The sequence below is a fragment of the Neolamprologus brichardi genome, chromosome 3 (genome assembly GCF_056152115.1).
Source record: "Neolamprologus brichardi isolate AB-2024 chromosome 3, ASM5615211v1, whole genome shotgun sequence".
NCBI lineage: Eukaryota > Metazoa > Chordata > Actinopteri > Cichliformes > Cichlidae > Neolamprologus > Neolamprologus brichardi.
In genome coordinates, this window is record NC_142106.1 from 1692157 (window position 1) to 1720035 (window position 27879).

The 27879-nt window shown below is 41.8% G+C and overlaps 1 protein-coding gene across 1 annotated transcript; it reads right to left on the minus strand.

Annotated features, from left to right (window-relative positions):
• Positions 1-3206: 3206 nt before the first annotated feature.
• On the minus strand, positions 3207-27879 carry LOC102794878 (uncharacterized). The gene is made up of 10 exons (XM_087838684.1): positions 27801-27879; positions 9102-9143; positions 8726-8983; positions 8415-8651; positions 8083-8319; positions 7285-7362; positions 7069-7125; positions 5566-5631; positions 3529-3573; positions 3207-3450 (listed from the first exon to the last, which is right to left on the minus strand). Exons 1-10 carry the CDS (start codon positions 27853-27855, stop codon positions 3443-3445), a joined length of 1083 nt encoding a protein of 360 aa, XP_087694810.1. The 5' UTR covers positions 27856-27879; the 3' UTR covers positions 3207-3442.

Below are 27879 nucleotides of genomic sequence, written 5' to 3' on the forward strand. Positions count from 1 at the left end.
ATTGTTTTTTTTAACCATTTGACTTGAATTTGATTTAAGTAGATGCATATTCTTTGTGATATCAACACATGGAAAACAAATGATCATTTAGCCATTTATTTTTAGCTCAAAATGACAACATTAACACAATAAAACACGTCTTTCTTAAACAGAAGCCTGTCATGCTTAACTTTTGAGAATAAAATAAATCTTTCTTTAAAAGAACTCTGTCCTGCTTAACTTAAAATTATATAAATTAATAGAAAACAATAGAAAGAAAAATATTCTTGTAACAGTGCACATTTAGTGCATTTAGTGCAATTGGCTTCAGTAGAGGCATTATTTCAGCTTTTGCTCCCGTTTGTAAACCCACTTGTTCCCATGATTACGCATCATAATTAGTAATTAATAACTTTTTTAAAGTAACTTACCCAACACTGCTCATAACACATACATATAGGGCCTTGGGGGTGGACACGTTATACGGTGTCCAGAGGACGTTCTGTGTATTCAAACCCACCTCTGGCGCTGGTGCCCTACCCTCAATTTTAAATGCATATAGACACTGAGGGTTTTCGGGAGGAGCCGTGCTGCTCTCTGAGAGGAAGCAGGAACCATGCTCTCCTGTGTTTTAAATGCACTTTAGAACAGCAACACTACATATGAGCGGGTGGAATAAGGTTTGGGGTCTTCACTCACCCCGGTTCTGTTAGCCATCAGGGCTGGGGGGCTGGGAGGAGGTGCTGGCCGTCGGATTGGGGTCTGGGATGCGGGGCCTCCCTGCTACTGCAGATAAGGAGGTGGTCTGCTTTCCTTCACCCCAGAGTCTCCTCCACCCCTGTGTCTGTCTACACGTTGGGTGAGTGCTGAGTATTTGGTTGTGTATATGGGGGTGGGAATGCACGTTTGTGTCTGCGTGCGCCTGTTCGTCTGTGTCTATATGTCAGGTTGGGTCTTAGGCTCCACCTCTCTGGGAACATCTCAGGCTCTCCGACATACGGAGGCCTATCTCCCCTCACCACACTCCCTGCCGGTGGCTGATGCCTTCAGACGTTGGTGTGTTGGTCGTCTGGGGCTGGGCACTCATGTATACCGGCTCACTCCTGGTGGCCAATTGGTGGGGCCTGGTGCCTGTGGCCTGGCTGGGCCCCTTCCGGGGGGTGGGATGCCCTTCAGCCTCTGGGCCTGAGGCCCGGTCCTCTCTGGCACAGCTGGCTGCCGACAGAGCCTGTGGGCACGTCACTGCAACCCCCTCTGGCCTCTGCTCCGTGGCTGCTGGGTGACCTCTTGATTGGGGGTCTCCTCAGCTCTTCCCAGGAGGGTGTATCTCCATACAGGTGATCCTGGTGTTTTGTTTTTTTTTCTTCTTTTTTTTCCTTTTTCTTTCTTTCTTCCCCCCTTGATCACCGTCTCTTCTCCCCTCTATTTTTTTCTCTCCCTCTCTTTCTTTCATTCTTTCTCCCTGTTCTATCCCCCAGTCATGTCTGTCCTGTCTGTAACAACTGAAAATCAAATAAAATAAATACCTAATTATAATAAAGGTCAATCAAATGGACCAATATGGCAAGGCCATGATGATCCAATTGGTAAAGTAAAGCCGCTTGGCATCTTTCTTGGCCTTCAGACAACAATTCTGATGGCTAAAGATCCAAACGGGACAGGCAAAAAAACCCCAAAAACCAAACAATCAGTTTGCATAACCAAAGAATTTCTGCACAAACTGTCAGAAACCGTCTCAGGGAAGCTCATCTGCATGCTCGTAGTCCTCACTGCAGTCCGTCGTCATAACCGGCTTGAGCGGGCAAACACTCTCATTTGATGCCGTTTGGCACAGTCCTGGTTTTCACTGTTTATGGCAGACAGTGTGTGTGGCCTTGTGTGGGTGAGCGGTTTGCTGATGTCAACGTTGTGGATCGAGTGGCCCGTGGTGGCGGTGGGGTTCTGGTATGGACAGGCGTATGTTATGGACAACGAACACAGGTGCATTTTATTGATGGCATTTTGAATGCACAGAGGTACCGTGATAAGTAAATGGTAAATGGTCTGTATTTGTAAAGCACTTTTCTAGTCCCTAAGGACCCCAAAGCGCTTTACACAACCAGTCATCCACCCATTCACACACCCATTCACACACTGGTGATGGCAGCTACATTGTAGCCACAGCCACCCTGGGGCGCACTGACAGAGGCGAGGCAAGAGCCTGAGGCCCACTGTTGTGCCGTTCATCCACGACCATCACCTCATGTTGCAGCATGATAACGCACGGCCCCATATTGCAAGGATCTGTTCACAATTCCTGGAAGCTGAAAACATCCCAGTTCTTGCATGGCCAGCATACTCACCAGACATGTCACCCATTGACCATGTTTGGGATGCTCTGGATTGGCGTATATGCCCGCGTGTTCCAGTTCCTGCCCATATTCAGCAACTTCACACAGCTATTGAAGAGGACCAACATTCCATAGGTCACGATCAACAACCTGATCAACTCTATGTGACGGAGATGTGTTGCCCTGCGTGAGGCAAATGGTGGCAACACCAGATACTGACTGGTTTTCTGCCCCTCCAACCCCCCATAAAGCAAAACTGTGCACATTTCAGAGTGGTCTTTTATTGTAGGCAGTCTAAGGCACACCTGTACATTATTGATGCTGTCTAATCAGCCCCTTGATATGCCACACCTGTGAGGTGGGTAAAGAAAAAGTGCTCACTAACACAGATTTAGACAGATTTGAGAACAATATTTGAGAGTCATGGGTCTTTTGTGTATGTAGAAAAATCTTCAGATGTTTGAGTTCAGCTTGTGAAAAATGGGAGCAAAAACAAAAGTGCTGCATTTATATTTTGTTTAGTATACACACACACACACACACACACACACACATATATACATATATATATGGAGAGAGATAGATAGATAGATAGAGAGATAGATGAGGAACTGTCAGTCTGAAATTATTCACAGTATGGAGATAAAACCATGCATACCTCCATTAAACATACTAAAGTTACACTGCTGATTGTGAGTGGGTCAGGAAGTCACTGACTGTCCATTTACTACTACTAACTTTGATGTGTTTAGGACAGCAAAGTACCAACCAGCAGCTCCATTATCAATTCACCCAGGACTACAGGACTGTCTGAGACACATGAGGACCTCACAGGGACTGACTGACACAGGCTGTTAGATGTAACAAACACAGATTCAGACACATCTGGGATTCTTTTAAACAAACCTTTATTAAACACAGGTCCTTTTTAATACATGTATATGGATCCTTTAAAGTCATTCACATGTTTGTAGAAGAATGAAAACAGCAAAACTAATACTCAAAGTACAAATCTTCTCCTCCACGATCAACACTGACTAATTAAGATTCAGGAATAACTGATGATGCCCCAGCAGGCTCTGAAAGAGGAGCAGAGTGAAGGATGAAGGTCGTCCATCAGACCGAGTCTGTCCTCAGGTTCCTGTTCAGAGACAAACATCACTGATGTCAGCTGTTCACCTCTGACCTTTGTTTAAATACACCTGTGTGCAAATGTTACCTGCTCTGACTGATGAGTACACAGCACATGGATCAGCTGACTGCTCTGTAACACACACACACACACACACAGGGTTAGAGTATCACACACCTGTCTGTGTGTTTCACGTTTATTTTTTCCAGCATAGCTCAGTGGTGCTCCTCGCTCCCCCTAAAGGCCATTCATGGATACTCTGCTTCTGTTAGGCTACGTTCACACTGCAGGCGAAAGCCCATCAAATCCGATTTTTTGACCCTATGCGACCCATATCCGATCATGGTGTGACAGTGTGAACGGCACAAATCTGATATTTTCAAATCCGATCTGGGGCACTTTCGTATGTGGTACTGAATCCGATACATATCTGATGTTCTAGAAAGCGAAGTCGCATTAAATCCGTCTTTTACGTCACTGAAACAAGACAGACGCCGATTATCAGCGCCGGAGAAGACATCGTGAACGCTTCCTGGACATCCAGTGTAGATGTCAGTGAAACTGTTGGGAAGACAACGTTGGAGAAACGTGAACATTTTATTTGTATAATCTGCAGATTCTGACAGAAATCTGCAACTATCCTTTGAAGCAGCGCTCCTCTAAAACAGCAATAAGGATCATTATTAGGTTATTTACATTTTTATGTAAATAACATAATAACTTAAAGCAAAAATTGGGAAACGTAAAGTCCGAAGTCTTTATATTAAGGACCATCAGTCAAACAATACTGTTGCTCTGGGTCTAAACAGAGCGCGTTGTGTGTGACGTCTTCTTTTGCGCATGCGCCGCTTTGAGCGTTCACACTAGAGCGCGTTTGCTGTCACATTTTATTTGTAGTGTGAACGAGCAGACAAAACAATCAGATTTGATCAAAAAATCGGAATTGAGCATTAAGACCTGCAGAGTGAACGTAGCCTTAGACACACCTCTGAGTCAGTGCAGATTACTATGTATGCCAACGTAAAAGTAGCTGCTGTTCTAAACAAACACAGCCTAGAAGTAGAAGCTTTTACTCCTTCCAGGCTGGACGACTGTAATTCATTATTATCAGGAAGTCCTAAAACCTCCCAGAAAAGCCTTCAGTTAATCCAAAATGCTGCAGCAAGAGTCCTGACAGGGACTAGAAAGAGAGAGCAGATTTCTCCTGTTTTGGCTTCCTGTTAAATCCAGAATTCAAAATCCTGCTCCTCACATACAAGGTCTTAAATAATCAGGCCCCATCTTATCTTAATGACCTTGTAGTACCATATTACCCTATCAGAGCACTTCGCTCCCGCTCTGCAGGCCTACTTGTTGTTCCTAGAGTATTTAAAAGTAGAATGGGAGGCAGAGCCTTCAGTTTTCAGGCCCCTCTTCTGTGGAACCAGCTTCCAGTTTGGATTCGGGAGACAGACACTATCTCTACTTTCAAGATTAGGCTTCAAACTTTCCTTTTTGCTAAAGCATATAGTTAGGGCTGGACCAGGTGACCCTGAATCCTCCCTTAGTTATGCTGCAATAGATGTAGGCTGCCGGGGGATTCCCATGATGCATTGAGTTTTTCCTTTCCAGTCACCTTTCTCACTCACTATGTATTAACAGACCTCTCTGTATTGAATCATATCTGTTATTAATCTCTGTCTCTCTTCCACAGCATGTCTTTATCCTGTCTTCCTTCTCTCACCCCAACCAATCACAGCAGATGGCCCCGCCCCTCCCTGAGCCTGGTTCTGCTGGAGGTTTTTTCCTGTTTAAAGGGAGTTTTTCCTTCCCACTGTCACCAAAGTGCTGCTCATAGGGGGTCATATGATTGTTGGGTTATTCCTCTCTATCTATTATTGTACAATCTACTGTACAATATAAAGCACCTTCAGGTGACTGTTGTTGTGATTAGGTGCTATATAAATAACATTGAATTGAACTGAAATTGAGGGGTGTCCTGTGGGGGGTGCTCTGGGTGTCTGTCCCATTGCTTCAAACCATTCAATCCCAAAATATAAATACATCAATATCAATGTATAAATAAAATTGAATTGACTTATGGTGAGTGCCATGCTTTGTCGTTATGGTGGTTACTATGGTTACCTTTCCTCTTGCCAGCTTTCTTCTTGCTTTTGATGACCACCTGACCATAAGCGACGTCCTCAGGATCTGAAAACAGAGAGATGGATGGAGTGACTCGAGACAGAGTTCGGTCACAGCCAATATCTACAAACAAGCTGCTCTGTGAGGATTTTCAGTCCTCAAGGTCATGTTTTTTTATTTTTATTATTATTATTCTTTTAAGATTTGCATTTTTTTAAATAGTTGAATTTTTTTTGATCGGAGAAAATTTAGTAGGTTGTTCATAAAGTTTGTTTCCATATTCTTGAAGCAGGTTGTAGCTGTCACATTGAAACATAAATATTATGTGATTGCAATGTTCAAAATTAGGCGTTTAATCTGGTTCCTATGTTGTGTTGTTTCCATCTATTGGACTTGAGTATGGCGCTTGTATTTGAATTGTAATTTTATTTTGTTGATATAATATCTTTGTTTTTATTTCTTATTCAAACTCTCTCTCTCTCTCTCTCTCTATATATATATATATATATATATATATATATATATATATATATATATATATATATATATATATATATATATATATTATATATATATATTATATTTATATATATATATATATATTTATATATATAAATATATATATATATATAATTTTCATATCTCTGCTAACACACTTCAGCAGCATCAGGTAATGTTCAGATGTTGATTAATGGTTTTCTTCAGTTTTGTTTCTTTTAATGTTTCTTTGTACCTGACTTTGAGTTTAGTAAATCAGCAATAAAGCTGCTACTTTATTTCTGCTGCCTCCGATTCATGTGTTTGGGTCCTACCCATGCCTGCCACACAGCCAACCATGACATCTACAGAAACGTCTGATTTTGAGACAGCTTGATGTCTTAAAATCCATTTCTTTTTCTAATATTTCTAACAGAACACAACCTTGTACAGCTTATCTTATATAAGTACAATTCTATTGAATAAAGTTACCTGAGAAGGTAACAGGCATGTTCCTGTGTTTAATGCTCACAGTAAATATCCCTTATGAACATACCGATGACACAAAGCTAACTGTGGAAACGGACACGCCGAAGGGGAAAACTAAGAGTAACAATAACAGAATATTAGAATAGTAATAATGATAATAATAATTATAATAGAAAAACAGAACAAACATGTAAGAGAAAATCATCATCATCACCACCTGTTTTATGTTCTGTCACGATCTTTTGACCCAGCGTTTTGAGTTTGGCCTGATTACTCCCAGCTGTGCTCTCCTTCTGTGTCTCATTCTCTCGTTATCCCTCAGTGTATTTAAGCCCTGTGTTTCTCTTTGTCAGTGTTGTAGTCTCCCTCATGGCTGTGTTTCCCTGTGTGTTAGTTATCCATGTCCAAGTTTAGTTTTGTTATATTTTTCGTGCCATTCTGCAATAAAGCAGCTTTTTGAGTTTGATTCCTGTGTGGTGAATTTTGCGTTTGGGTCCTTCTCCTGCCTGCACACAGCCAAAACATGTTCATGTGTACCTGAAGTTTGAGTCCTCACATCAGAGTAGACGGCTCGTAGATCAGCAGGATATTTGTCTGGAATTTACAGATTTTACAGAATTTACAGACATTCATAGAGGCAGTAGTTTTCAGCCTTCAGTAGTACTCCTTTTAACATAGATTTAAAGAGTACAGTATGTGGCTACATAACATGCTTGTCTTATTTTGATGACAGCACACATGGTGAAAGCCTACCTCTCCTGTTGGCTCTCTGTTTGATCGTGACATCAGCATAGGTCACATCCACAGGAGGAGGAGACGGGTTTTTACTTCCTGAAAAGAGAGGAGGGGGAAACACATGAACATGATTGTGGTGACCCTCAGTATGTGTGAAATCTGTGTTTAGGACTGATCTTTGTGGTCCTTGTTTTGTTAGCTAATGTTGGGAGACATTATCTTCAAAAGTAACTTATTACTTTACAACATAATTAAACATTTATGCTAAATGTTACTTTCTGAGAAGATTAGCTAGTTAGAGTTTTTGCTTTTCCAAGACAATCATTTAGCTTGTTGACACTAACATGTTATTACAGACTGAAGCACTCTGTGCTGGATATGATGGACTCTTTGAAGAAACGTTTTTAATATAATGTACATATTCTAGGAATTAGCTGGAGCTCTTCTGCCTTGCTCTACGATAAATCCTAAAGAAGTGAAAGGTGATGAAATGTAATGTCACCAATTTATTCTTTTTACACTACATTGTGACATCTTCCACACTAAAAGAATAAACTGAGATATAATATAGATTTATGTGTAAGGGGCGGCCCCAATACACATTTTATTTTGAAAGGTCACAGAGGAAATTGAAGAATCACTGAACAGTATCACTCGAGTATTCATTCAAACCCACCATGACTGCATGTTTGCATGAGTAAAACCCACTGATCTCGACAGAGGTGACCCAGTCAGTTCATTTTTATGTAGGGTCAGAAGGTCAGCACAGTAATCAGATTACACCTGTTCATATCAGGTGAGTGAGAGCTTTCATACCTTTAAGTTTCCAGCAGAGGAACAGAAACAAACCCAGAACTAGAACCAGGAGAAGCCCAGAGACCAGACCTGCTACAACTGGGACCACGAGAGAGGGAGGAGGAGAAGGAGGAGGAGAGGGAGGACAAGTAAAAGGAGATTTTACAGGAGGAACAAAGTTTGTGGAGGTGCTTGGAGGAGGACAGTGAGGAGGAGGAGGACAGTCAGGAGGAGAAGGATGGGTGATTTTGGGAGGATCTGGAGGAGAGATGATGAAGATGGTTCAGTCAGTTTATTATCAGGTCACATTGTTACATCACTTTTTAAACAGGAAGTGATGTCAGTGTTCTGACCTCTGACCCTCAGAGAGCTGTTAGGAGACTTTCCACCCTCATCAGTAGAACATGAGTAGAGACCTTCATCAGCCTGCTGGATGTTAGTGATGATGTGCTCTGGTTTAGGACCAACAGGACTTCCTTTGATGTAGAAATAAGCTGCGACTGTGGCACCATCCCTCTGTCTGCAGCGCAGAGTGACATTACTTCCTGTCCTCACAGGAAGTGCAGGGATCTCCAGGATGACACTTTTTTCTGACCATCAGAGACAAACAGAGTTAATGAGAGCAGAGTCACACAGAGACAGAGACACAGCTGGAACATCTCACCTGGAGTGTCTGATTGGACACTGAAGGAGACGTTGTCACTCTTCTGTCCAGAGGAGTCCTCACACCAGAAGGTTTCACTGGGAGCAGAAAGATCCACAACACAGTAGGAACCAAGAAGCCTCCCACAGTCCTCAGTGACGTTTCCTCTGCTCCTCTTCACTGTCCACCCATCAGCTGTCTGTCCATCATCAACACAACTCAGATCCACTAAAGATCCTCTGAAGACCTGCTGAAGGTTTGGACCAACAGACAGAGACACTGGAGGACACACACACACACACACACACACACACACACACACACACACACACACACAGTAAATGTGTTTGTGTTCCTGTTGGAGTCTCACTGATTGTTTTCACTTCCATCTCCTCACCTGCAGAAACTGTCGGTGCAGACAGCAGCAGCATACACACACCTGTAACAGGAGGTCAGAGGTCAGTAAAGGTCAGAGGCTCCACCACCTTGTGTACCTGCACAGGTGAGGAGCGTCTTTCTCTGTGTGAATATGACCAAACAGATAAGCAGATGTTTGTGACAGTCACACTGAGGGGACTGCAGTCATTACAAAATCACATGAAAATTAGAACAGTTATGAGGGAGCTGAGTGTGAGCAGAGACAGAATGGAAATGAATGAATGTTAGCTCAGAATTGAACATGTTTTAACACTTAGATTAGACCAAAAAAAAAAAAAAATGACGGACACCTAAACACTGCATAATCATTCCCAACACCCTGGAGGACAGCTGAGAGAATTTAGATGCTCTCCAACATTAGATTAGATAAAATTTTATTAATCTCTCAGGTGAGTTCTTCTGGGAGTTTCTGTTTCGAGTAGCACAGCACCAACAGAAATTGTAAAAGAATGTAAGCAGAACTAGAAATATACCATATAAAGTGGCTTGCAAAAGTATTCGGCCCCCTTGAACTTTCCCACATTATGTCACATTACAGCCACAAACATGAATCAGTTTTATTGGAATTACAGGTGAAAGACCAACACAAAGTGGTGAACACGTGAGAAGTGGAACGAAAATCATACATGATTCCAAACATTTTTTACAAATAAATAACTGCAAAGTGGGGTGTGTGTAATTATTCAGCACCCTGAGTCAATACTTTGTAGAACCTCCTTTTGCTGCAGTTCCAGCTGCCAGTCTTTTAGGGTCTGTCTCTACCAGCTTTGCACATCTACAGACTGAAATCTTTGCCCATTCTTCTTTGAAACAGCTCCAGCTCAGTCAGATTAGATGGACAGTGTTTGTGAACAGCAGTTTTCAGATCTTGCCACAGATTCTCGATTGGATTTAGATCTGGACTTTGACTGGGCCGTTCTAAAACATGGATATGTTTTGTTTTAAACCATCAGACCTATAAAGAACACGTTTCCATGTACCGTGATGAAGCTCATGTAGCTTATAAATGTTGGGCCATGGCTGGAAGACCTAAACAAGGCCCAGAATTTAAACAGAAAAAAACTTCTTACGATGGTAGACCTACGTTACTCGTTGCTGGAACATTGAGCCACCAGCATCAGTTATTCTGTGATCAGCAAGTCTGAGCCTGTTAGTCTTCGTGCAACCTTGTATTAATTGGATTTTTCTGTGTGTGTGTAGATCTTCCATGGACCCGTCCCTGTATCTTTGAGTGAGCGAGTGAGCGAGAGGAGCGTTGGAGAAAAAGGAGTGGGATCATTGCTGAGAGAGTGGAGTGTGTTTTCGGACCCTTCCCCTCCCCCTCGGACCCTGGAGCCATGGACCCCTCTCCCAAACACTTTGTATATATTATCACCTGGGGAAATCACTAGTGATGTGCGGATCGATCCTGAAATATCGATTCCTCCGATACCAGTCATTTATGTTCTAGAATTGATTCTCACATTAAAATATCGATATTTTAGTAATTTAGGGTACATTTGTAGTTTATCATTAACAGGAACACAGTGGAAAGAAACTATAACATCCGGATTGTCTACTTTCAAAGGGGGGGGGGGGGTGGCACCAAGATGGCGGCTTGGACAGTCGTGTTTTTTCAGGAGCTCTGAAAGACCGCAAAATTTGCTAAGTAACTTTATTCTCTTTCCACTCAAATTTTAACTATGGACGCCTAAAAGGTTATTAAGAATGCAAAGCTGCAATTTGTGCCGTCAAACCCCAATGTTAAGACGTCTTCGCATGCTAAAGTCAGTGACCATGGCTATGCTAGCACTGAAGCTGCCAATGTGGGCCTAAACAAGCGAGAACGGGGAGCAGACTCGGCGCCGTCAACTCCATCAAAACAACTGCCGGAGGAGAAAAGAACAAAATCTTCAGAGAAGGAAGATGATATCTCCAATAAAACTATTTTTGAAGCCATTCAGGGACTTGAGAAGAAATTTGAAGTACAACTGGAAGATATCAAGGAACAAAACAGACAAAGTGCAGCTATGGTTGCCAGCTTGGCTAAGGCTGTGGAGTTTAATGCTGCAGAGATAGTTGATTGCAAACTGAAAGTTGTTAAGCTGGCAAATGCGAATGAACAGCTGCTTAAAGAAAACGAAGACTTGAAAAGAAAAGTGAGAGAAAAAGAGGGCTACCAAATGAGGTGGTGCTTAAAGCTGAAAGGGGTGAAGGAAGACGAAGACGAAAACATTAGAGGGAAGGTTTTGCAAACGCTTCAGAAAATTGCCCCTGACTTGAACTTAGAAGAGGCCGTTGATATTGTTCATCACTTAGGGAAACGAGTTGATGGCAGAAACAGAAACATCATTATCTTAGTCACACAAAGGCGAATCAAAGAAGAATTGTGGAGGCGCACCAAAGATTCTTCAACCTGCATGCAAGAAGGCATCAGCTTTGCAGAGATGTTGCTGCAGGAGGACATACAAGATCAGAAAAATGAAGAAAAATGACAAAAACTGAAATACTGGAAACTTGTTCGCGGTCTGAGGAGCTCAGCATTTAGTACTTTTTTTTCTCTTTCGTTTTTTTCACGTGGTGAGTGATATTCTGTCTATAGTTCATGTTGAATGTTAACATTTGTTTTGGTTCTTTAAATGTTAGGGGTTTAAGAGAATCTGTTAAAAGAAAAGCCTTATTTTTGTATTGCAAAGGTAAGAAATCAAACTGTATTTTTCTACAAGAGACTCATTCATCTGATAGTGATGTATCTTTTTGGTCAAACCAATGGGGAAGCAAAATCCTGTTCAGCCATGGCTCAACGAGGTCGGGGGTGTAGCAATTTTATTCAATAACTTTCCTGGGGATGTTGTAATACAACGGTCTGACTTGAATGGTCATTGGTTGATTGCTGTAATGAGAGTTGAAAGTTTGTTTTTCATTTTAGTCAACGTTTATGGATATAATGATGAGAGTCAGAATAAAATTATGTTAGAAGATATAACTTTAAATATTTTTGAACTTAAAGGTCGATACCCTACGGAATACATTTTAATGGGTCATGATTGGAATATGACTCTTGATGAATGGACTGATAGATGGCCCTCAAGAAAAGGTAGACCACAAAAAAATAACCTAATTATAGATTTTTTGATAAACAACAATTTGACAGATATTTGGAGAGTAAGAAATCCAGGAATTAAAAGCTTTTCCTGGTTTAAACCAAATGGAACTTGTAAATCTAGAATAGACTATTGGCTAGGAAGTGACAACATTCTTAACCACACTGTAAAAGTTGTGATGTCAAATGCACCTCTTTCTGATTATTGCTTTATTGAACTACGCTTAGAATCGGAAATTAGACAATCAAATAAAAGAACTTATTGGAAGTTCAATGCCAAACTTTTACAAAATGAAGATTACTGCAACATAGTCAAAAAAATTAGAAAAGATATTATGGCTGACCATTTAATTGTAGGATATATCAGTAAATGGGAATTCATTAAATTCAAAATTAGAGAATTTAGTATTCAATTCAGTAAAAACATAAGTTGAAAGCAAAGAGAATATGAATGTAAATTATTCCAAGAAATTACTTATTGCTTTAGTAAAGATGATCTAAATAGCCAAGAAAGGAGTAAACTTATGGAGTTGCAAACTAAATTGGATCAGCTTTACCTAAATAAAGCAGAAGGAGCTTTTGTGCGTTCACGCGCCAAGTGGATTGAGGAGGGGGAAAGAAATTCCTCATATTTTTTTAACTTAGAAAAGAGCAGAAAGAAAAGAAATTTTATATCTTCCCTGTTAATTGATGGCATTGAATGTGACGACCCTAAAATTTTGGAGAATGAAACTTATACATTCTATTCCAATTTATACTCCTCACAGTTCTCCCAAGCAGATTGTGATGTCTTTTTTGATCAAATAGATAATCTGATCCCTAAAATTGATGAATAATTTAAGGAATTTTGTGAATCTGACTTTAGAATTGAAGAGTTAGATGCATCTGTTAAGAAAATGGCGCTTAATAAATCCCCTGGTCCAGATGGGTTTACAGTTAATTTCGTCCAATTTTTTTGGGGAAGACTTAAGGGAAATTTTATTCAAAGCTATACTGGCCAGTATTGAAAAGGGAGAATTGATGTCTAGCATGAAACAAGGATTAATTACATTAATTCCTAAACCAAATAAAGATAAACGACAACTGGATAACTTAAGGCCCATAACTTTATTAAATACAGATTATAAAATTTTCTCTAGCTTAATTGCAACAAGGCTTAAACAAGGGGTTTCAAGTATAATTAGTGAGACACAATCAGGGTTTTTAAAAGACAGGATCATTCATAATAATATCAGATTGGTTTTAGACTTACTGGATTACAATGATCTAATTAGTGATGACAGTTTTATTCTTTTAAGCTTTTGATTCAGTAGAACATCCTTTTATTTTAGAAACACTAACTTGATTTGGATTTGGAGATAAATTTAGGAAGATAATAGATGTACTGTATAATGATATAAATAGCTCTGTGTCGTTAGGCTATGGCACTGGTAAAAGATTTAGCGTCAAAAGAGGAATTAGGCAAGGGTGTGGAAGCTCTCCGTTGTTATTCATAATGGTTGTGGAGATGCTCGCAATTCTAATTAAAAACAGCAGCGTTGCCGGAATTAATATTATGGATAATTTTTTAATAATTAGTCAACTTGCGGATGACACTACTCTTTTCTTAAAAAATGAACATCAGATTCCCCTGGTAAAACAAATAATCACTACATTCTCAAAAGCTTCAGGCTTAAAGTTAAATTTAAATAAATGTGAACTATTGGCGTTAAAGGAGTGTCATTCACAATTACTGTACGATATAAAGGTGAAGAAGGAGGTAAAATATTTGGGCATCACAATATCAAAAGATCATAAAGTCTTAGAAAAAGTAAATATTTCAGATAATGTTGACAAATGTAAGACAATCTTAAATAAGTGGTTACAAAGAGACATCACAATTTTTGGAAGAATATTATTAACCAAAATGGATAGTTTATCTAGATTTATATATCCAGCTTACTCTTTATCAATATCAAATAAAGTTATTTGTCACGGTCCTGGGTCGGTGACCCAGCGCTTTGAGTTTGTTATTAGTATTTTCTAGTTTATTCTGTTTTGTATTGGTGGTTGGGGTTTGGTTGTGTTTATTTTCCCTACCTGCGTCTCCCTCGGTGCTCTGTTCATGTCCCCGTGTTGTTATGTAAAACAGTCTGTGTGTTTCCTGTTTTACTTTGTAGGGTTGTGTCTCGTTATGTCCATTAGTTCCAGCTGTGTCCCCGCCTGTCTGCCATTACCCGATTACCCTGTGTGTGTGTATATATAGTGGGTGTCGGTCTGTGTTCGTTGTCGGCTCGTCTGTGTTTCATGGTGTCTGTTCCTCGTCTGTGTCTCTCTGCCCCCCACCCCATTTGTATGATCCGGTTGTTATTTAGCTCACCCAGTTTAGGTTATGTTCTGTCCTGCCCTCAGTTCTGTTATTTTGTACACTGTAAATTAAACCCTCACTCTTATCATCAAATCGGCTGTCTGCATTTTGGGTCCTCCGTTTCCTCCACACCACACGGCTCACCCCGCCAGCCGTGACATTATTAAAACAATTAATAGCTTGAATTTTAATTTTATTTGGAGGAATTAGTGCCATTATATATCTAAAGATGATTTGGTTAAACCATACATTGAAGGTGGTGGAAACGCAATTGACTTTGATATAATGAATGGTGTCTTGAAACTTAAATGGTTAAAATCCTTCCTAAATAATCCACATTCCATTTGGTGTTTTATACCAAGTAAGGTCTTTAACACATTGGAGGTGTTGTGGATAGGCGTAGCTTTGGGTCACGTGGTGTCGGTAATAGTAATAGTGATTGCTATATCAGCTGTTCAGGTCCCGAGGGAATCTTTGTGAATGAGTGGGTGATGGGGTAAGTCGACTTTTGCTGACCGCTCAAGCTTAGAATGTTTTTGATCACTGTTTTTCTACGGATTTTAAGGATTTGATAACAAATAAAGAAGTTTTTAATCTGGAACTTTGACTTACGTTTTGAACAGCGGGCGCGTCAACATTATTCCCCTATTCAGCTGCTCGGCGACTCAAAGGCTTGACAGTCGCCAACATTTGTCAGCAAAAAGTGCGACGGCAATGGAGCCTCCCGCAATCAGCGCTGAATTAACGCCAACGCGAGCCCACACACCACCGCCACTACACCCATAAAAGCGGCTAGTCTGCCAGATAAGGAGAAGACGACGGTGGTATGTAAACTGTGTTTTTGTGCTCCGTGTTGTTTGTTTGAACGCAGTTTGGATTCTGACCATACAAAGATGTTGTTGTGACACGCCCACCGCTACGTTTGCTGTTGGATTTGATGTGTGTGTGTGTGCTGTGGCTCTGCAGGCATTCAACTGAGTTTGAAGGAATTGCTGTTGCCTTTGTTTTGGATTTTGGAATGCTGCTTATGTTGGATGCTTAAAATGAGTGGATCGCAGGCTTCATCTGTTGTTGGAAAAACTGAACAGGATAAAAGATTCATTTCTCTCACTGAGAAAGCTCTTGCAAACAAAATTGAAACCATCCAAACAGATCGGAAAAGGCATGTAAACAAAATGAAAAGTGTTATTATGTCTCTTAAAGAGCTAATGAAAGATGATAAAAATCATTCACGAGTCAAATCACAGTTTGATGAGTTAACACACCTGTTTAAGGATGCCAGTGCATTGCATGAATCTCTGCTTTCTTTAATCTCATTTGATGAGAAAAATAAACAAAATGCATGGTTCTCAAGCATCGCTAAATACAATAAAGGGTTTATGGAGGATGTTAAGATATGGCTTTCTGAAACTGATAAACGTTGGGGGAGGCCATCATCTGACAAAGTACAGTCACAGGAAACTTCCCTGGGAGGAGAAATGGAGGTGCGAGAGCACACTGGAAAAGAACCTCAATCATCTCTTAATCCCCAGAATGATGTTAATGATGACCTGTTGCCATCCGACAGTGTGTCAAATCAAGGCAGTAGGTCAAGCTCAAGAGTATCATCTACTTCATCTGCACGTCTCAGGGCAGAAGCTGAAATGGCCGCCTTGCTCGCACGTCAACATATGCTGAAAGAAAAACACTCTCTTGAAGAACAAGAGGAACAATTGAGGAGAAAGAAAGAACAACTTCAGCTTGAAGCAGATATAGCTGCAACTGTTACAAAGGTGAACGTGCTGAGAACTGGATCCACTATGCGGAGCGTCGTTTCACGGAAATCTAATGGAATGGAATCATATTTTAAAACAAAAGGAAACAGCCTTGAAATTCTTATTGCCGATGCAGTGACTTTTGTTCCACAGACGCTTACAAAAGGAAATGCAATCACTGGGAATGCAGAGCTTCAAGTAAAAACAGTGCAACAGACTATGAAAAGGGAAAAGCCTGCACCCCCTCTTATGGGGCCTTCTGACACTTTTGGAACAATTCCACCTTTGCCTAAGCCACAAGCTGCTCATCCAGTAGCCAATGAAAATCTGTTGTCCATTATGGAAAAACAAAATGAATTAACTTGTATGTTGGTCCATCAGCAAAGTCTTTCTTCGCTGCCCAAAAGGGAGATTCAAACCTTTGATGGCGATCCTTTACATTTTCAGGCTTTTATGCGCTCGTTTGAACAGGTCATAGAAGCAAAGACTGGCGATGCTGGCGACTGCCTGCATTATCTTGCACAGTACACCAAGGGGCAGCCCAATGAACTTGTTAAAAGCTGTCAACATATGTCTGAAAGTGCTGGATATGTAAAGGCAAAGACTCTGCTGTATGAGCACTTTGGGAATGGACATGTGATTGCGTCTGCTTATTTGAAAAAAGTTCACTCATGGCCACTGATTAGATCGGAAGATGGAAAAGCTCTTCAGGCATATTGTTTGTTCTTACGTGGATGCTCTAATGATCTCTCTGAATTAAATACACCTGCCAATATGCTTGCTGTGATTAGAAGACTGCCATATAAGTTAAAAGACAAATGGCGAACAGTAACATGTGACATTCAGGAGAGGCAACATCGCAGAGCCGCATTCATTGACATTGTTTCCTTCCTTGAGCGTCAAGTTAAAATTGCTACAGATCCCATCTTTGGAAATCTGTGTGACGTTCCAGCAACACATCTAGCAGCCAAGGGCAGCAATGGAGGGGAACGTTCTCCACATCTAAGAGCTAAAGGAAGTAGCTTTGCCACAACAGTCTCTGATGTCGAGAGACAGAATCAAACAGGGCCTCAAGATCGTCACAGCACTGTGAAGGCTTGTTTTTTCTGCAAAGGCGGACACACACTGGAGTCATGTGCTCTGCTTGATAAGAAACCCCATAATGAGAAGATTTATTTTCTTAAAAAGAACAGCATGTGTTTTGGCTGTTTGTGTACTGGGCACATAAGCAAAGAATGCAGAAAACACCTTTCATGTAAATATGTGGTCTCAGACATGCAAGTATACTCCATATCCACCAAATAGAGAAGAATGAAGTCAAACCTGATAATGACGCAGATAACATTCCTGTTACAATCCAGACTAGTGGTCTTACTGGGGCCGGTGAAGAAGACTGTAAGCTTGCCATTGTGTCAGTTAAAGTAAAATCAAAGAGAGGTCAAAGAATAGTGGAAACGTATGCCTTTCTGGACCAAGGGAGTATTGCTGGGAGGAGGACAAAGATTCTCCTGCGCACCATGGGACAGGAGAAAGTGGTGGACAGTTTCATTGTACCTTAACTTGAAGTTGCTGGATTGGACAGTGACATGTATTGTGATATGCCTAACCTCTTCACTCAGCATAAAATGCCTGTAGATATTGGTAACATCCCAAATCAACAGGACCTGGATGACTGGCCACATTTGAAGCATGTTCATTTGCCAGAAATTAAGGCCAATGTGGAGCTTTTGATTGGCATGAATATGCCCAGAGCTCTAGAACCTTTGGAGGTCATCCGGAGTGTAGGTGATGGACCTTTTGCCATTAGGACTGTGCTTGGCTGGACAGTGAATGGGCCACTTAATAGAGAATGCTGTGGAAGGCCAGGATGTTTGGCAACAGTTACTGCCAACAGAGTTTCTGCTGTCACACTGGACAAGCTATGGAAACAGCAGTTCAAGATGGACTTTCCTGAGAGCAGCGATGATGAACAGATGGGGCTGTCAAAGGAAGACTTGAAGTTCCTGGAATTGGCCAGCAAGACGGTGACTTTGGGGGATGGGCACTACAGCATTGCCCTGCCACTGAAAGACCGAGACATAAGAATGCCTGACAACCGTGCAATTGCTGAGCAACGAGCCTTAGGTTTGAAGAAAAGGTTCATCAGAGATAAAGACTTTCACAAAGACTACACTGCCTTCATGACAGATCTCATATCTAGAGGATATGCAAAGAGAGTGCCAGTCGCAGAATTAGAGCGTAGTGATGGGAAGCTTTGGTATATCCCTCACCATGGGGTTTACCATCCTACCAAGGGGAAGATGCGGGTCGTCTTTGACTGTGCATCATTCCAGGGTGTCTCTCTTAATGCGCGGCTCCTGAGTGGTCCTGACTTAACAAACGGTTTGGTTGGCGTACTGACAAGGTTCAGAAAAGAGCCTATTGTTTTGATGTCTGACATCGAGGCTATGTTTGAGCAGGTGCATGTGCCAGAGGAAGATGCTGACCTTTTGAGGTTTCTTTGGTGGCCCGGTGGTGACTTCAATCAGAGCATGCAGGACTACAGGATGGGTGTTCATTTGTTTGGGGCAACGTCCTCTCCAAGCTGTGCTAACTATGCCCTGCGTAAATGCGCAGAGGACAACAAAGCATACTTCAGCCAGCAGGTGATTGACACCATTCTGTATAGTTTTTATGTGGATGACTGCCTTGCTTCAATATGCTCTGAAGAAGAAGCCATCAATCTTTACTCAGACCTCAGAGACATTTGCGCCAAGGGTGGTTTCCACTTAACAAAGTGGATCAGCAATAGCCGCAGCATTCTGGCAGTTATACCTGAGGAGGAAAGAGCAAATGAAGTTAAGGACCTAGACCTGGATTGTGACCTTTTACCTGTTGAGCGGGCATTGGGAGTGAGGTGGTGCCTACAGTCAGATGCATTTAAGTTCTGCATATCCATCCCAAACAGGCCATTGACTCGGAGAGGGATCCTATCCACAGTAAGCTCCTTCTATGACCCTCTGGGGTTCCTTGCTCCTGTTATCTTCACAGCCAAGAGGATCCTTCAAGATCTGTGCCAGAGGGGGATAGGATGGGATGATGCTATACCATCAGCAGTTGCTGAAGAGTGGAAAAGCTGGGTAGAAGAATTGCATCTGTTGAACAACATCAGCATCGGACGATGTTTAAAACCTCCTGATTTTGTAGAGACGACCACTGCTCAGTTGCACCACTTTGCAGATGCGAGTGAAAAGAGCTATGGGGCTGTTACCTACCTGTTGCTGCACAACAGTTGTTCACAGACGCACAGTTCCTTCATAATGGGAAAATCCAGGGTGGCACCTTTAAAACCAGTCACAATCCCTCGCATGGAATTGACGGCAGCAGTGGTAGCAGTTCGCATGGATAGAATGTGGAGGAGGGAGTTGAGACTACCTCTCCTAAACTCTGTCTTTTGGACAGACAGCACCGCAGTGTTGAAATATATAAACAATGAGACTTCCAGGTTCTGTGTTTTTGTGGCAAACTGAGTGTCAGAAATCCTCAAGGCTTCTAGTGTCTCCCAATGGAGGTATGTGAGCACCACACATAACCCTGCGGACTTTGCCTCCAGAGGTATGAAGGCAGAGACCTTTTCACGTGACACTGAGTGGATATCTGGTCCTGCATTTCTTACACAGCCAGAGAACAATTGGCCTGTGAACCCAGAAAACTTGCAAGAACTTTCACATGAAGATCCTGAAGTTAAGGTGTCTGCTGCCATCAACGTCTCACAAGTACACGATGATGATCATCCTCTGACCCTTTTAATCCATCGTGCCTCATCCTGGACTCGTCTCATCAGGGTGATGGGTTGGATTTTGAGATTCAAGACATTGCTATTGCATCGCAGGAAGATACATTTCCAGTCTGCATCTTATACAATTCAGTCTGAAGATGCTCAAAATAAGGTTGAGTTCCGGGATGGCTTTCTTTCATTGGGAGAGATTGAGGATGCTGAGATGCAAATAATTAAGTTCTGTCAGAGGAAGAGTTACGCCGAAGAAATTTCTTGTCTCCAAAGGGGAGAGTCTGTGAAACGAAGCAGCTACATATATAAGTTGAATCCTGTTTTGGAGGATGATGTGCTGCGGGTTGGCGGACGTCTCAGTAGGGCTGTCATGTCAGAAGATTCCAAGCATCCTGTCATAATCGCTAAAGAGCTTCACATTTCTAATCTCATTCTACAGCATATTCATAAAGAGGTGGGTCATGGTGGAAGGAACCACATACTCCCAAAGCTGCATCAAAAATACTGGATTCCTGGTGCTGGTACTTTGATTCGAAGCATCATGTCGAGGTGTGTGACCTGCAGAAGGTTTCATGGAGCTGCAGGCCAGCAGCAGATTGCTGAGTTGCCTGAAAGCAGAGTGACCCCTGAGAAACCCCCATTTAGTTTTGTTGGAGTGGACTATTTTGGTCCATTTGAAGTGAAGCGTGGGAGAAGTCTTGTGAAGCGGTATGGTGTTATTTTTACTTGTTTGGCAATTAGAGCAGTACATATTGAGGTTGCCTCATCTCTTGACAGTGACTCTTTCATTAACGCCTTACGACGTTTCATTGCAAGACGAGGTCAGGTACAAGAACTGCGCTCCGACAATGGGACTAACTTTGTGGGCGCAGAGCGCGAGCTGAGACTAGCTATGGAAGAGTGGAATCAGGAAAAGATCTCTGATGCTCTGTCTCTGAAGGGAGTGAAATGGATCTTTAATCCTCCAACTGGATCACATCATGGCAGAGCATGGGAGCGGTTGATTCGTTCTGTCAGAAAGGTCCTTAATTCCACTCTCCAAACACAGCATTTGGACGAGGAAGGGCTCCAAACTGCTCTTTGTGAAGTGGAGTCAATCCTCAACAGTAGACCCATTACGCTGGAATCCACCGATCCAAATGATTTGGAAGCCTTAACACCAAACCATCTCCTTCTTCTCAAGTCCAACCCATCTTTACCACCTGGCCTGTTCCGGAGGGACGATCTCTACGCACGTAAACGATGGAGGCAAGTTCAAAATATATCTGACCTGTTTTGGAAAAGATGGACTAAAGAGTACTTGCCACAACTTCAGCAGCGCCAAAAATGGGGAAGGATTAAACGCAACTTTGTTCCTGGAGATGTGGTCCTTATAGTGGATGATTCTGCACCTCGTGGTTCCTGGATCATTGGGAGAGTCACCGGAGCTGCACCAGATGAAAAGGGGCTTGTGCGTCAGGTCTGGATTAAGACCCCAACCAGCCATGTGTGCAGACCCGTCACAAAGATATGCCTTCTTCAGGAGGCCTCTGACCCATGACGATGACATTTTTGACACAGTGTGACATAACTAACTTTGAATTGACTTTGTTGTTATGAGATGTACATCACAGACTGACTATATTTAGGCTAAGTGCTGGTAACCTCTGGCCTATGACTGACTGATCATGTGTAGACAGAAGAAAAGAAGAGAAGATAAATGGTAAATGGTAAATGGCCTGTATTTGTACAGCGCTTTTACTAGTCCCGCCGAGGGATCCCAAAGCGCTTTACACGTCCAGTCATCCACCCATTCACTCTCACATTCACACACTGGTGGAGGCAAGCTACAGTTGTAGCCACAGCTGCCCTGGGGCAGACTGAAGAAGAAATGAGAAAATAAGTTTGGTGGACTTTTGAGTATGTTATGTTGTCTCACTGGGTGTCTGTGATGTGATGAAGTGTGTGTCGTGAGTTATGGTGTCGGATGTGTAATTATTACTGTGAGAATGTAATAATTAGGGGCCGGAATGTTGTGGATAGGCGTAGCTTTAGGTCACGTGGTGTCGGTAATAGTAATAGTGATTGCTATATCAGCTGTTCAGGTCCCGAGGGAATTTTTGTGAATGAGTGGGCGATGGGGGAAGTCGACTTTTGCTGACTGCTCAAGCTTAGAATGTTTTTGATCACTGTTTTTTTTTTACGGATTTTAAGGATTTGATAACAAATAAAGAAGTTTTTAATCTGGAACTTTGACTTATTTTTTGAACAGCGGGCGCGTCAACATTATTCCCCTATTCAGCTGCTCGGCGACTCTCTTACCTCCCCATGATTTACAACCTGGATAGGTGATAAAGCGATAGATCTTTCAGCCCAATTCTACTTTTACTACTTTTACTGCATAATCCATCATACAAAATGTAATCAAATGGAAAAGTCTCTTTTTAAAACTTTAAACTTTATGCATGAAGCAAAAACTTAATTATATGCAACATTCTCTGACTGGAAGAAATTTGTTTAACATTTAAACCTATTTTCTGCACATTCCAGCACATAAAATATTTTTTGTGTTTACACTCACTCTTTCAAATAGATGCAAGTAAAACACAGCAGAAAATAAATAAAATCAAAGACTAGCGGTCCTGTTGCTCTATTTTCACCTGTAAAGCAGGAGTGGGGTAGGCGAAGGTTTACCGTGGTGCAGGTGTGCCGCAGCGGTCAGTGGAAGAATCCGCGAGTTTCTCTGTGAGTTTCCCATTACATTGTAGCGCACTCGGTGCTTGCTTGGAAGTTTAGGGGTTTTTTTTGCTGTAAAAATAAGTTTTCTTCCCACGCACAACGGACACTAATGTTTTTGTCACGTTTTATGGAATCAAACTCAAAGTAAGGTCAGTACTTCCACGCTTTAAACGCTGCACGCTCATACTCTCTCCGCACTCGATATATGATCCATTGTTGATCTGCACACAGCTGTTGTCACGAACGTCGCACTCGCTTACGTCACTGTCATGAGACATTCTCTCAAAAAATCACGGTTTTAGTAACGCAGTAACGCAGCGTTCCTACAGGAAAGTAACGGTAATCTAATTACCGATTTTTGGAATAGTAATCCCTTACTTTACTCATTACTTGAAAAAAGTAATCAGATTACAGTAACGCGTTACTTGAAAAAAGTAATCAGATTACAGTAACGCGTTACTTGAAAAAAGTAATCAGATTACAGTAACGCGTTACAAGTTACAAGTAACGCGTTACTGCCCATCTCTGGCGGGAAGGGGAGGGGCCTTCTTGTTGTTATTGTCCGGGCCTGAAGAGAGTGTGTTGTAGGAGTCTCCCTTGCTAGATTAGCAGCTAGCATACGCAATGTGTTGGAGGCTTGTTGCTAGCTAGTTAGCGGTGCTACACACCTAATACTCTAATAGTCTGTGTTATTGAAGGATTCAGCTCTTCTTATGTTTTTTATCCATTTTTAGATAGGGATGAGATCAGCTGCACACTCTACAGAGGCCCAGAGTTACTGTTAATATCAAAAATATAATGCTGTCCTTTGAGATTTTAACATAAGACTGAGAGTGTAATGGATCTAAAACTGTTTAAATCTTCAGAGCCCTCTACAGCCTGGTAACATGGAGACTTTAAAAACAGCAGCATGAGGTTTCAGTAGTGTAGTCTAATTTGTTCTTTTCATTTAATAATAGAGTCCATATTATATCAACAGCTACAGAGAAACTATTGAGGGAGACCATCAGGACCAAGCTGGGAAAGTTATATATTTAAAAATATATGATCCTCTCTGGTTACTCTGGTATGAATAACTCTGAATCACTTTATGGTAAATAACACACTATCTGCAAAAAACTGTAACAGAATTCCAGGTGACAAGTTTGTAGTTCAACATACAATTGACGACCTTTGACCTTCATCAGGTTTTATTTAATTGTGTTAGAGAAAATCTCATATGCTCTTCATGCAGCTGAGTACATCAAGTGTTTAAAACAGAAGCTGTGCAGGTCTGAGATCAGCAGCTTTGTGAAACACCAAACTGAGGTCTTGTTAATGCTGACATATAGTGACAAAGTTACATGAGTGATTAATCCTTTTGTTTTTTTGTCTTTAACTTTATCAATAAAACAGCTGCAGCTTTCACTACAGCACATGTGGTACTTTAACCTTTGTACTGTTTTCATCAGTTCATTTTGCAGTTAACATGTGAACATGTTGGATGATCTGTCTGCTGTCACTGGGTGGTGCTGAGGTCTGAATCTGAGGGCAGCTCCTGTAATCACAAAGACAACAGAACCATCAAACTCAGATATAAATTGTATCCCTCAAAATTAAAATAAAGCTGATTCTTCTGTCCTCACACACTCAGGATCTGAAGTTCTTCTCTTACATTTTTTTCAGTATTACAGTACACTACAGTACACTAATCCATAGTTCCTGATTAATGATGAGTTACTGAAGTACAAGCTTTAAAAAAAATTGTTACTGTCTTTACAGATGTGGCAAGAGACTGAAAACATGCTGTTGTTTGCACATATTTAATATTCAGCTCTGCACAGGAGCTGAAGCAGGGTGCAGCCTGTTGCTTTTACAGTATAATACTTGTAATACAAGTACAGTAACAGTAATTAGTGACTGAGCAGCCCGGGGCATTTCTCTTGATTTCTTTAGTAAATTCATTCACCTGCACAGATTAGCTAAACGAACCCTGACAGCCGAGTGCTCATTATAGCTAGCTAGGTCTCAGGAGCTAGCTAAGAACGGTAGTTGCGGATTAGCTTACAAACACGTTTAACTTACCGAAAAAGTGCAGCGGGGCCTCGGGTCCTTCTGTCGGGTAGTCCAGTTTACTGAAGAACACCTCAGGCTGTCAGGTTAAAACACTCGGTCGTGTTTTCGTAGCGTAAACGCTCCTCTCAGAGCCTGCAGTGAAGCTGCAGGATGAACGCTAACTTTTTCCACTGGATAAAAGTTAACGTGAAGGTTCCTGATGGTTAGAGACAAATGCAATCGCATGGCAGGATGATGTAAACAGACCAAACTTCAGTCAGGAGAACAACTGAGATAATTCATCCACAATACGAGGTTAGTCATTAATATACTGCTGCATGGGCTGGGCTGTAGTTAGATCGGAAGGTTTTAAAAATAAATAGTGGTGATAAAAACCGAGACAGGCCAGCAGTGACTGTATTTGGGGGAGGGGGGATGAGATTAAATAGAACAAGATACGAAGCATTAAAACATGTTAAAAACACAAAAGCCATATTAAACGTAGGATACTTTGGGCCCAGAAGCAGGAATCATCATGTCATCACTTAAAGACCGGATTACTTAAACTGCAGGAATGTCTTAAAGACATAAAGACCTGGATGGCCGCTAACTTTCTGCTTCTTAATTCAGATCAAACTGAGGTCATTGTACTCGGTGCTGAAAAGCTTAGAAATATGGTATCTAAGCAGATTCTTACTCTGGATGGCATTACCTTGGCCTCCAGTAACACTGTGAGGAACCTTGGAGTCATTCTTGACCAGGACATGTCCTTCAACGCACATATTAAACAAATACAGTGGGGCAAAAAAGTATTTAGTCAGCCACCGATTGTGCAAGTTCCCCCACTTAAAATGATGACAGAGGTCAGTAATTTGCACCAGAGGTAGACTTCAACTGTGAGAGACAGAATGTGAAAACAAAATCCATGAATTCACATGGTAGGATTTGTAAAGAATTTATTCGTAAATCAGGGTGGAAAATAAGTATTTGGTCACCTCAAACAAGGAAAATCCCTGGCTCTCACAGACCTGTAACGTCTTCTGTAAGAAGCTTTTCTGTCCCCCACTTGTTACCTGTATGAATGGCACCTGTTTGACCTCATCATCTGTATAAAAGACACCTGTCCACAGCCTCAACCAGTCAGACTCCAAACTCCGCCATGGCCAAGACCAAAGAGCTTTCGAAGGACACCAGGAAAAGAATTGTAGACCTGCACCAGACTGGGAAGAGTGAATCTACAATAGGCAAGCAGCTTGGTGTGAAAAAATCAACTGTGGGAGCAATCATCAGAAAATGGAAGACATACAAGACCACTGATAATCTCCCTCGATCTGGGGCTCCACGCAAGATCTCATCCCGTGGGGTCAAAATGATCATGAGAACGGTGAGCAAAGATCCCAGAACCACACGGGGGGACCTGGTGAATGACCTGCAGAGAGCTGGGACCAAAGTAACAAAGGTCACCATCAGTAACACACTACAATGGCAGGGAATCAAATCCCGCAGTGCCAGACGTGTTCCGCTGCTGAAGCCAGTGCATGTCCAGGCCCGTCTGAAGTTTGCCAGAGAGCACATGGATGATACAGCAGAGGATTGGGAGAATGTCATGTGGTCAGATGAAACCAAAGTAGAACTTTTTGGTATAAACTCAACTCGTCGTGTTTGGAGGAAGAAGAATACTGAGTTGCATCCCAAGAACACCATACCTACTGTGAAGCATGGGGGTGGAAACATCATGCTATGGGGCTGTTTTTCTGCCAAGGGGACAGGACGACTGATCCGTGTTAAGGACAGAATGAATGGGGCCAAGTATCGTGAGATTTTGAGCCAAAACCTCCTTCCATCAGTGAGAACTTTGAAGATGAAACGAGGCTGGGTCTTCCAACATGACAATGATCCAAAACACACCGCCCGGGCAACAAAGGAGTGGCTCCGTAAGAAGCATTTGAAAGTCCTGGAGTGGCCTAGCCAGTCTCCAGACCTCAACCCCATAGAAAATCTGTGGCGGGAGTTGAAAGTCCGTGTTGCTCGGCGACAGCCCCAAAACATCACTGCTCTTGAGAAGATCTGCATGGAGGAATGGGCCAAAATACCAGCTACTGTGTGTGCAAACCTGGTAAAGACCTATAGTAAACGTTTGACCTCTGTTATTGCCAACAAAGGTTATGTTACAAAGTATTGAGTTGTATTTTTGTTATTGACCAAATACTTATTTTCCACCCTGATTTACGAATAAATTCTTTACAAATCCTACCATGTGAATTCATGGATTTTTTTTTCACATTCTGTCTCTCACAGTTGAAGTGTACCTCTGGTGCAAATTACTGACCTCTGTCATCATTTTAAGTGGGGGAACTTGAACAATCGGTGGCTGACTAAATACTTTTTTGCCCCACTGTATGTAAGACTGCGTTCTTCCATTTGCGCAACATCTCTAAAGTTAGAAATATCCTGTCTCAGAGTGACGCTGAAAAACTAGTTCATGCATTTCTTACTTCCAGGCTGGACTACTGCAATTCATTATTATCAGGACGTCCTAAAAACTCGCTGAAAAGCCTTCAGCTAATCCAAAATGCTGCAGCAAGAGTCCTGACAGGGACTAGAAAGAGAGCAGATTTCCCCTGTTTTGGCTTCCTGTTAAATCCAGAATTCAAAATCCTGCTCCTCACATACAAGGTCTTAAATAATCAGGCCCCATCTTATCTTAATGACCTTGTAGTACCATATCACCCTATTAGAGCACTTCGCTCTCGCTCTGCAGGCCTACTTGTTGTTCCTAGAGTATTTAAAAGTAGAACGGCTCAATCCAGTTTAATGAAAATTTGGTTCCATTTTTATCTCCAGCTTTGCGAGTCAGGAAGAGCTTCCTGTTATTTCTTTGTTCAGTGCAGTGAATCTCTATTAAATGGATAATAAATGAATGAAAGAGCATAGGATCTCTGAGTTTGACTCACCGAGGAGCAGAGAGACACACGGAGTCTTCATTATGCCTGGATGACGACTGAACATCAGTCTGAGAAGCACGGAGACGCC

Bases quoted from the DNA above. Each gene is read 5' to 3' on its own strand.
- LOC102794878 (XM_087838684.1), bottom strand. From the start codon at position 27,855: ATGTTCAGTCGTCATCCAGGCATAATGAAGACTCCGTGTGTCTCTCTG. The intron at 7,126-7,284 runs GTAGGCTTTCAC...TGTAAATTCCAG, and splicing joins ACAGAGAGCCAACAGGAGAG to ACAAATATCCTGCTGATCTA. The intron at 3,574-5,565 runs GTAACCATAGTA...TGTGTGTTACAG, and splicing joins GAAAGCTGGCAAGAGGAAAG to AGCAGTCAGCTGATCCATGT.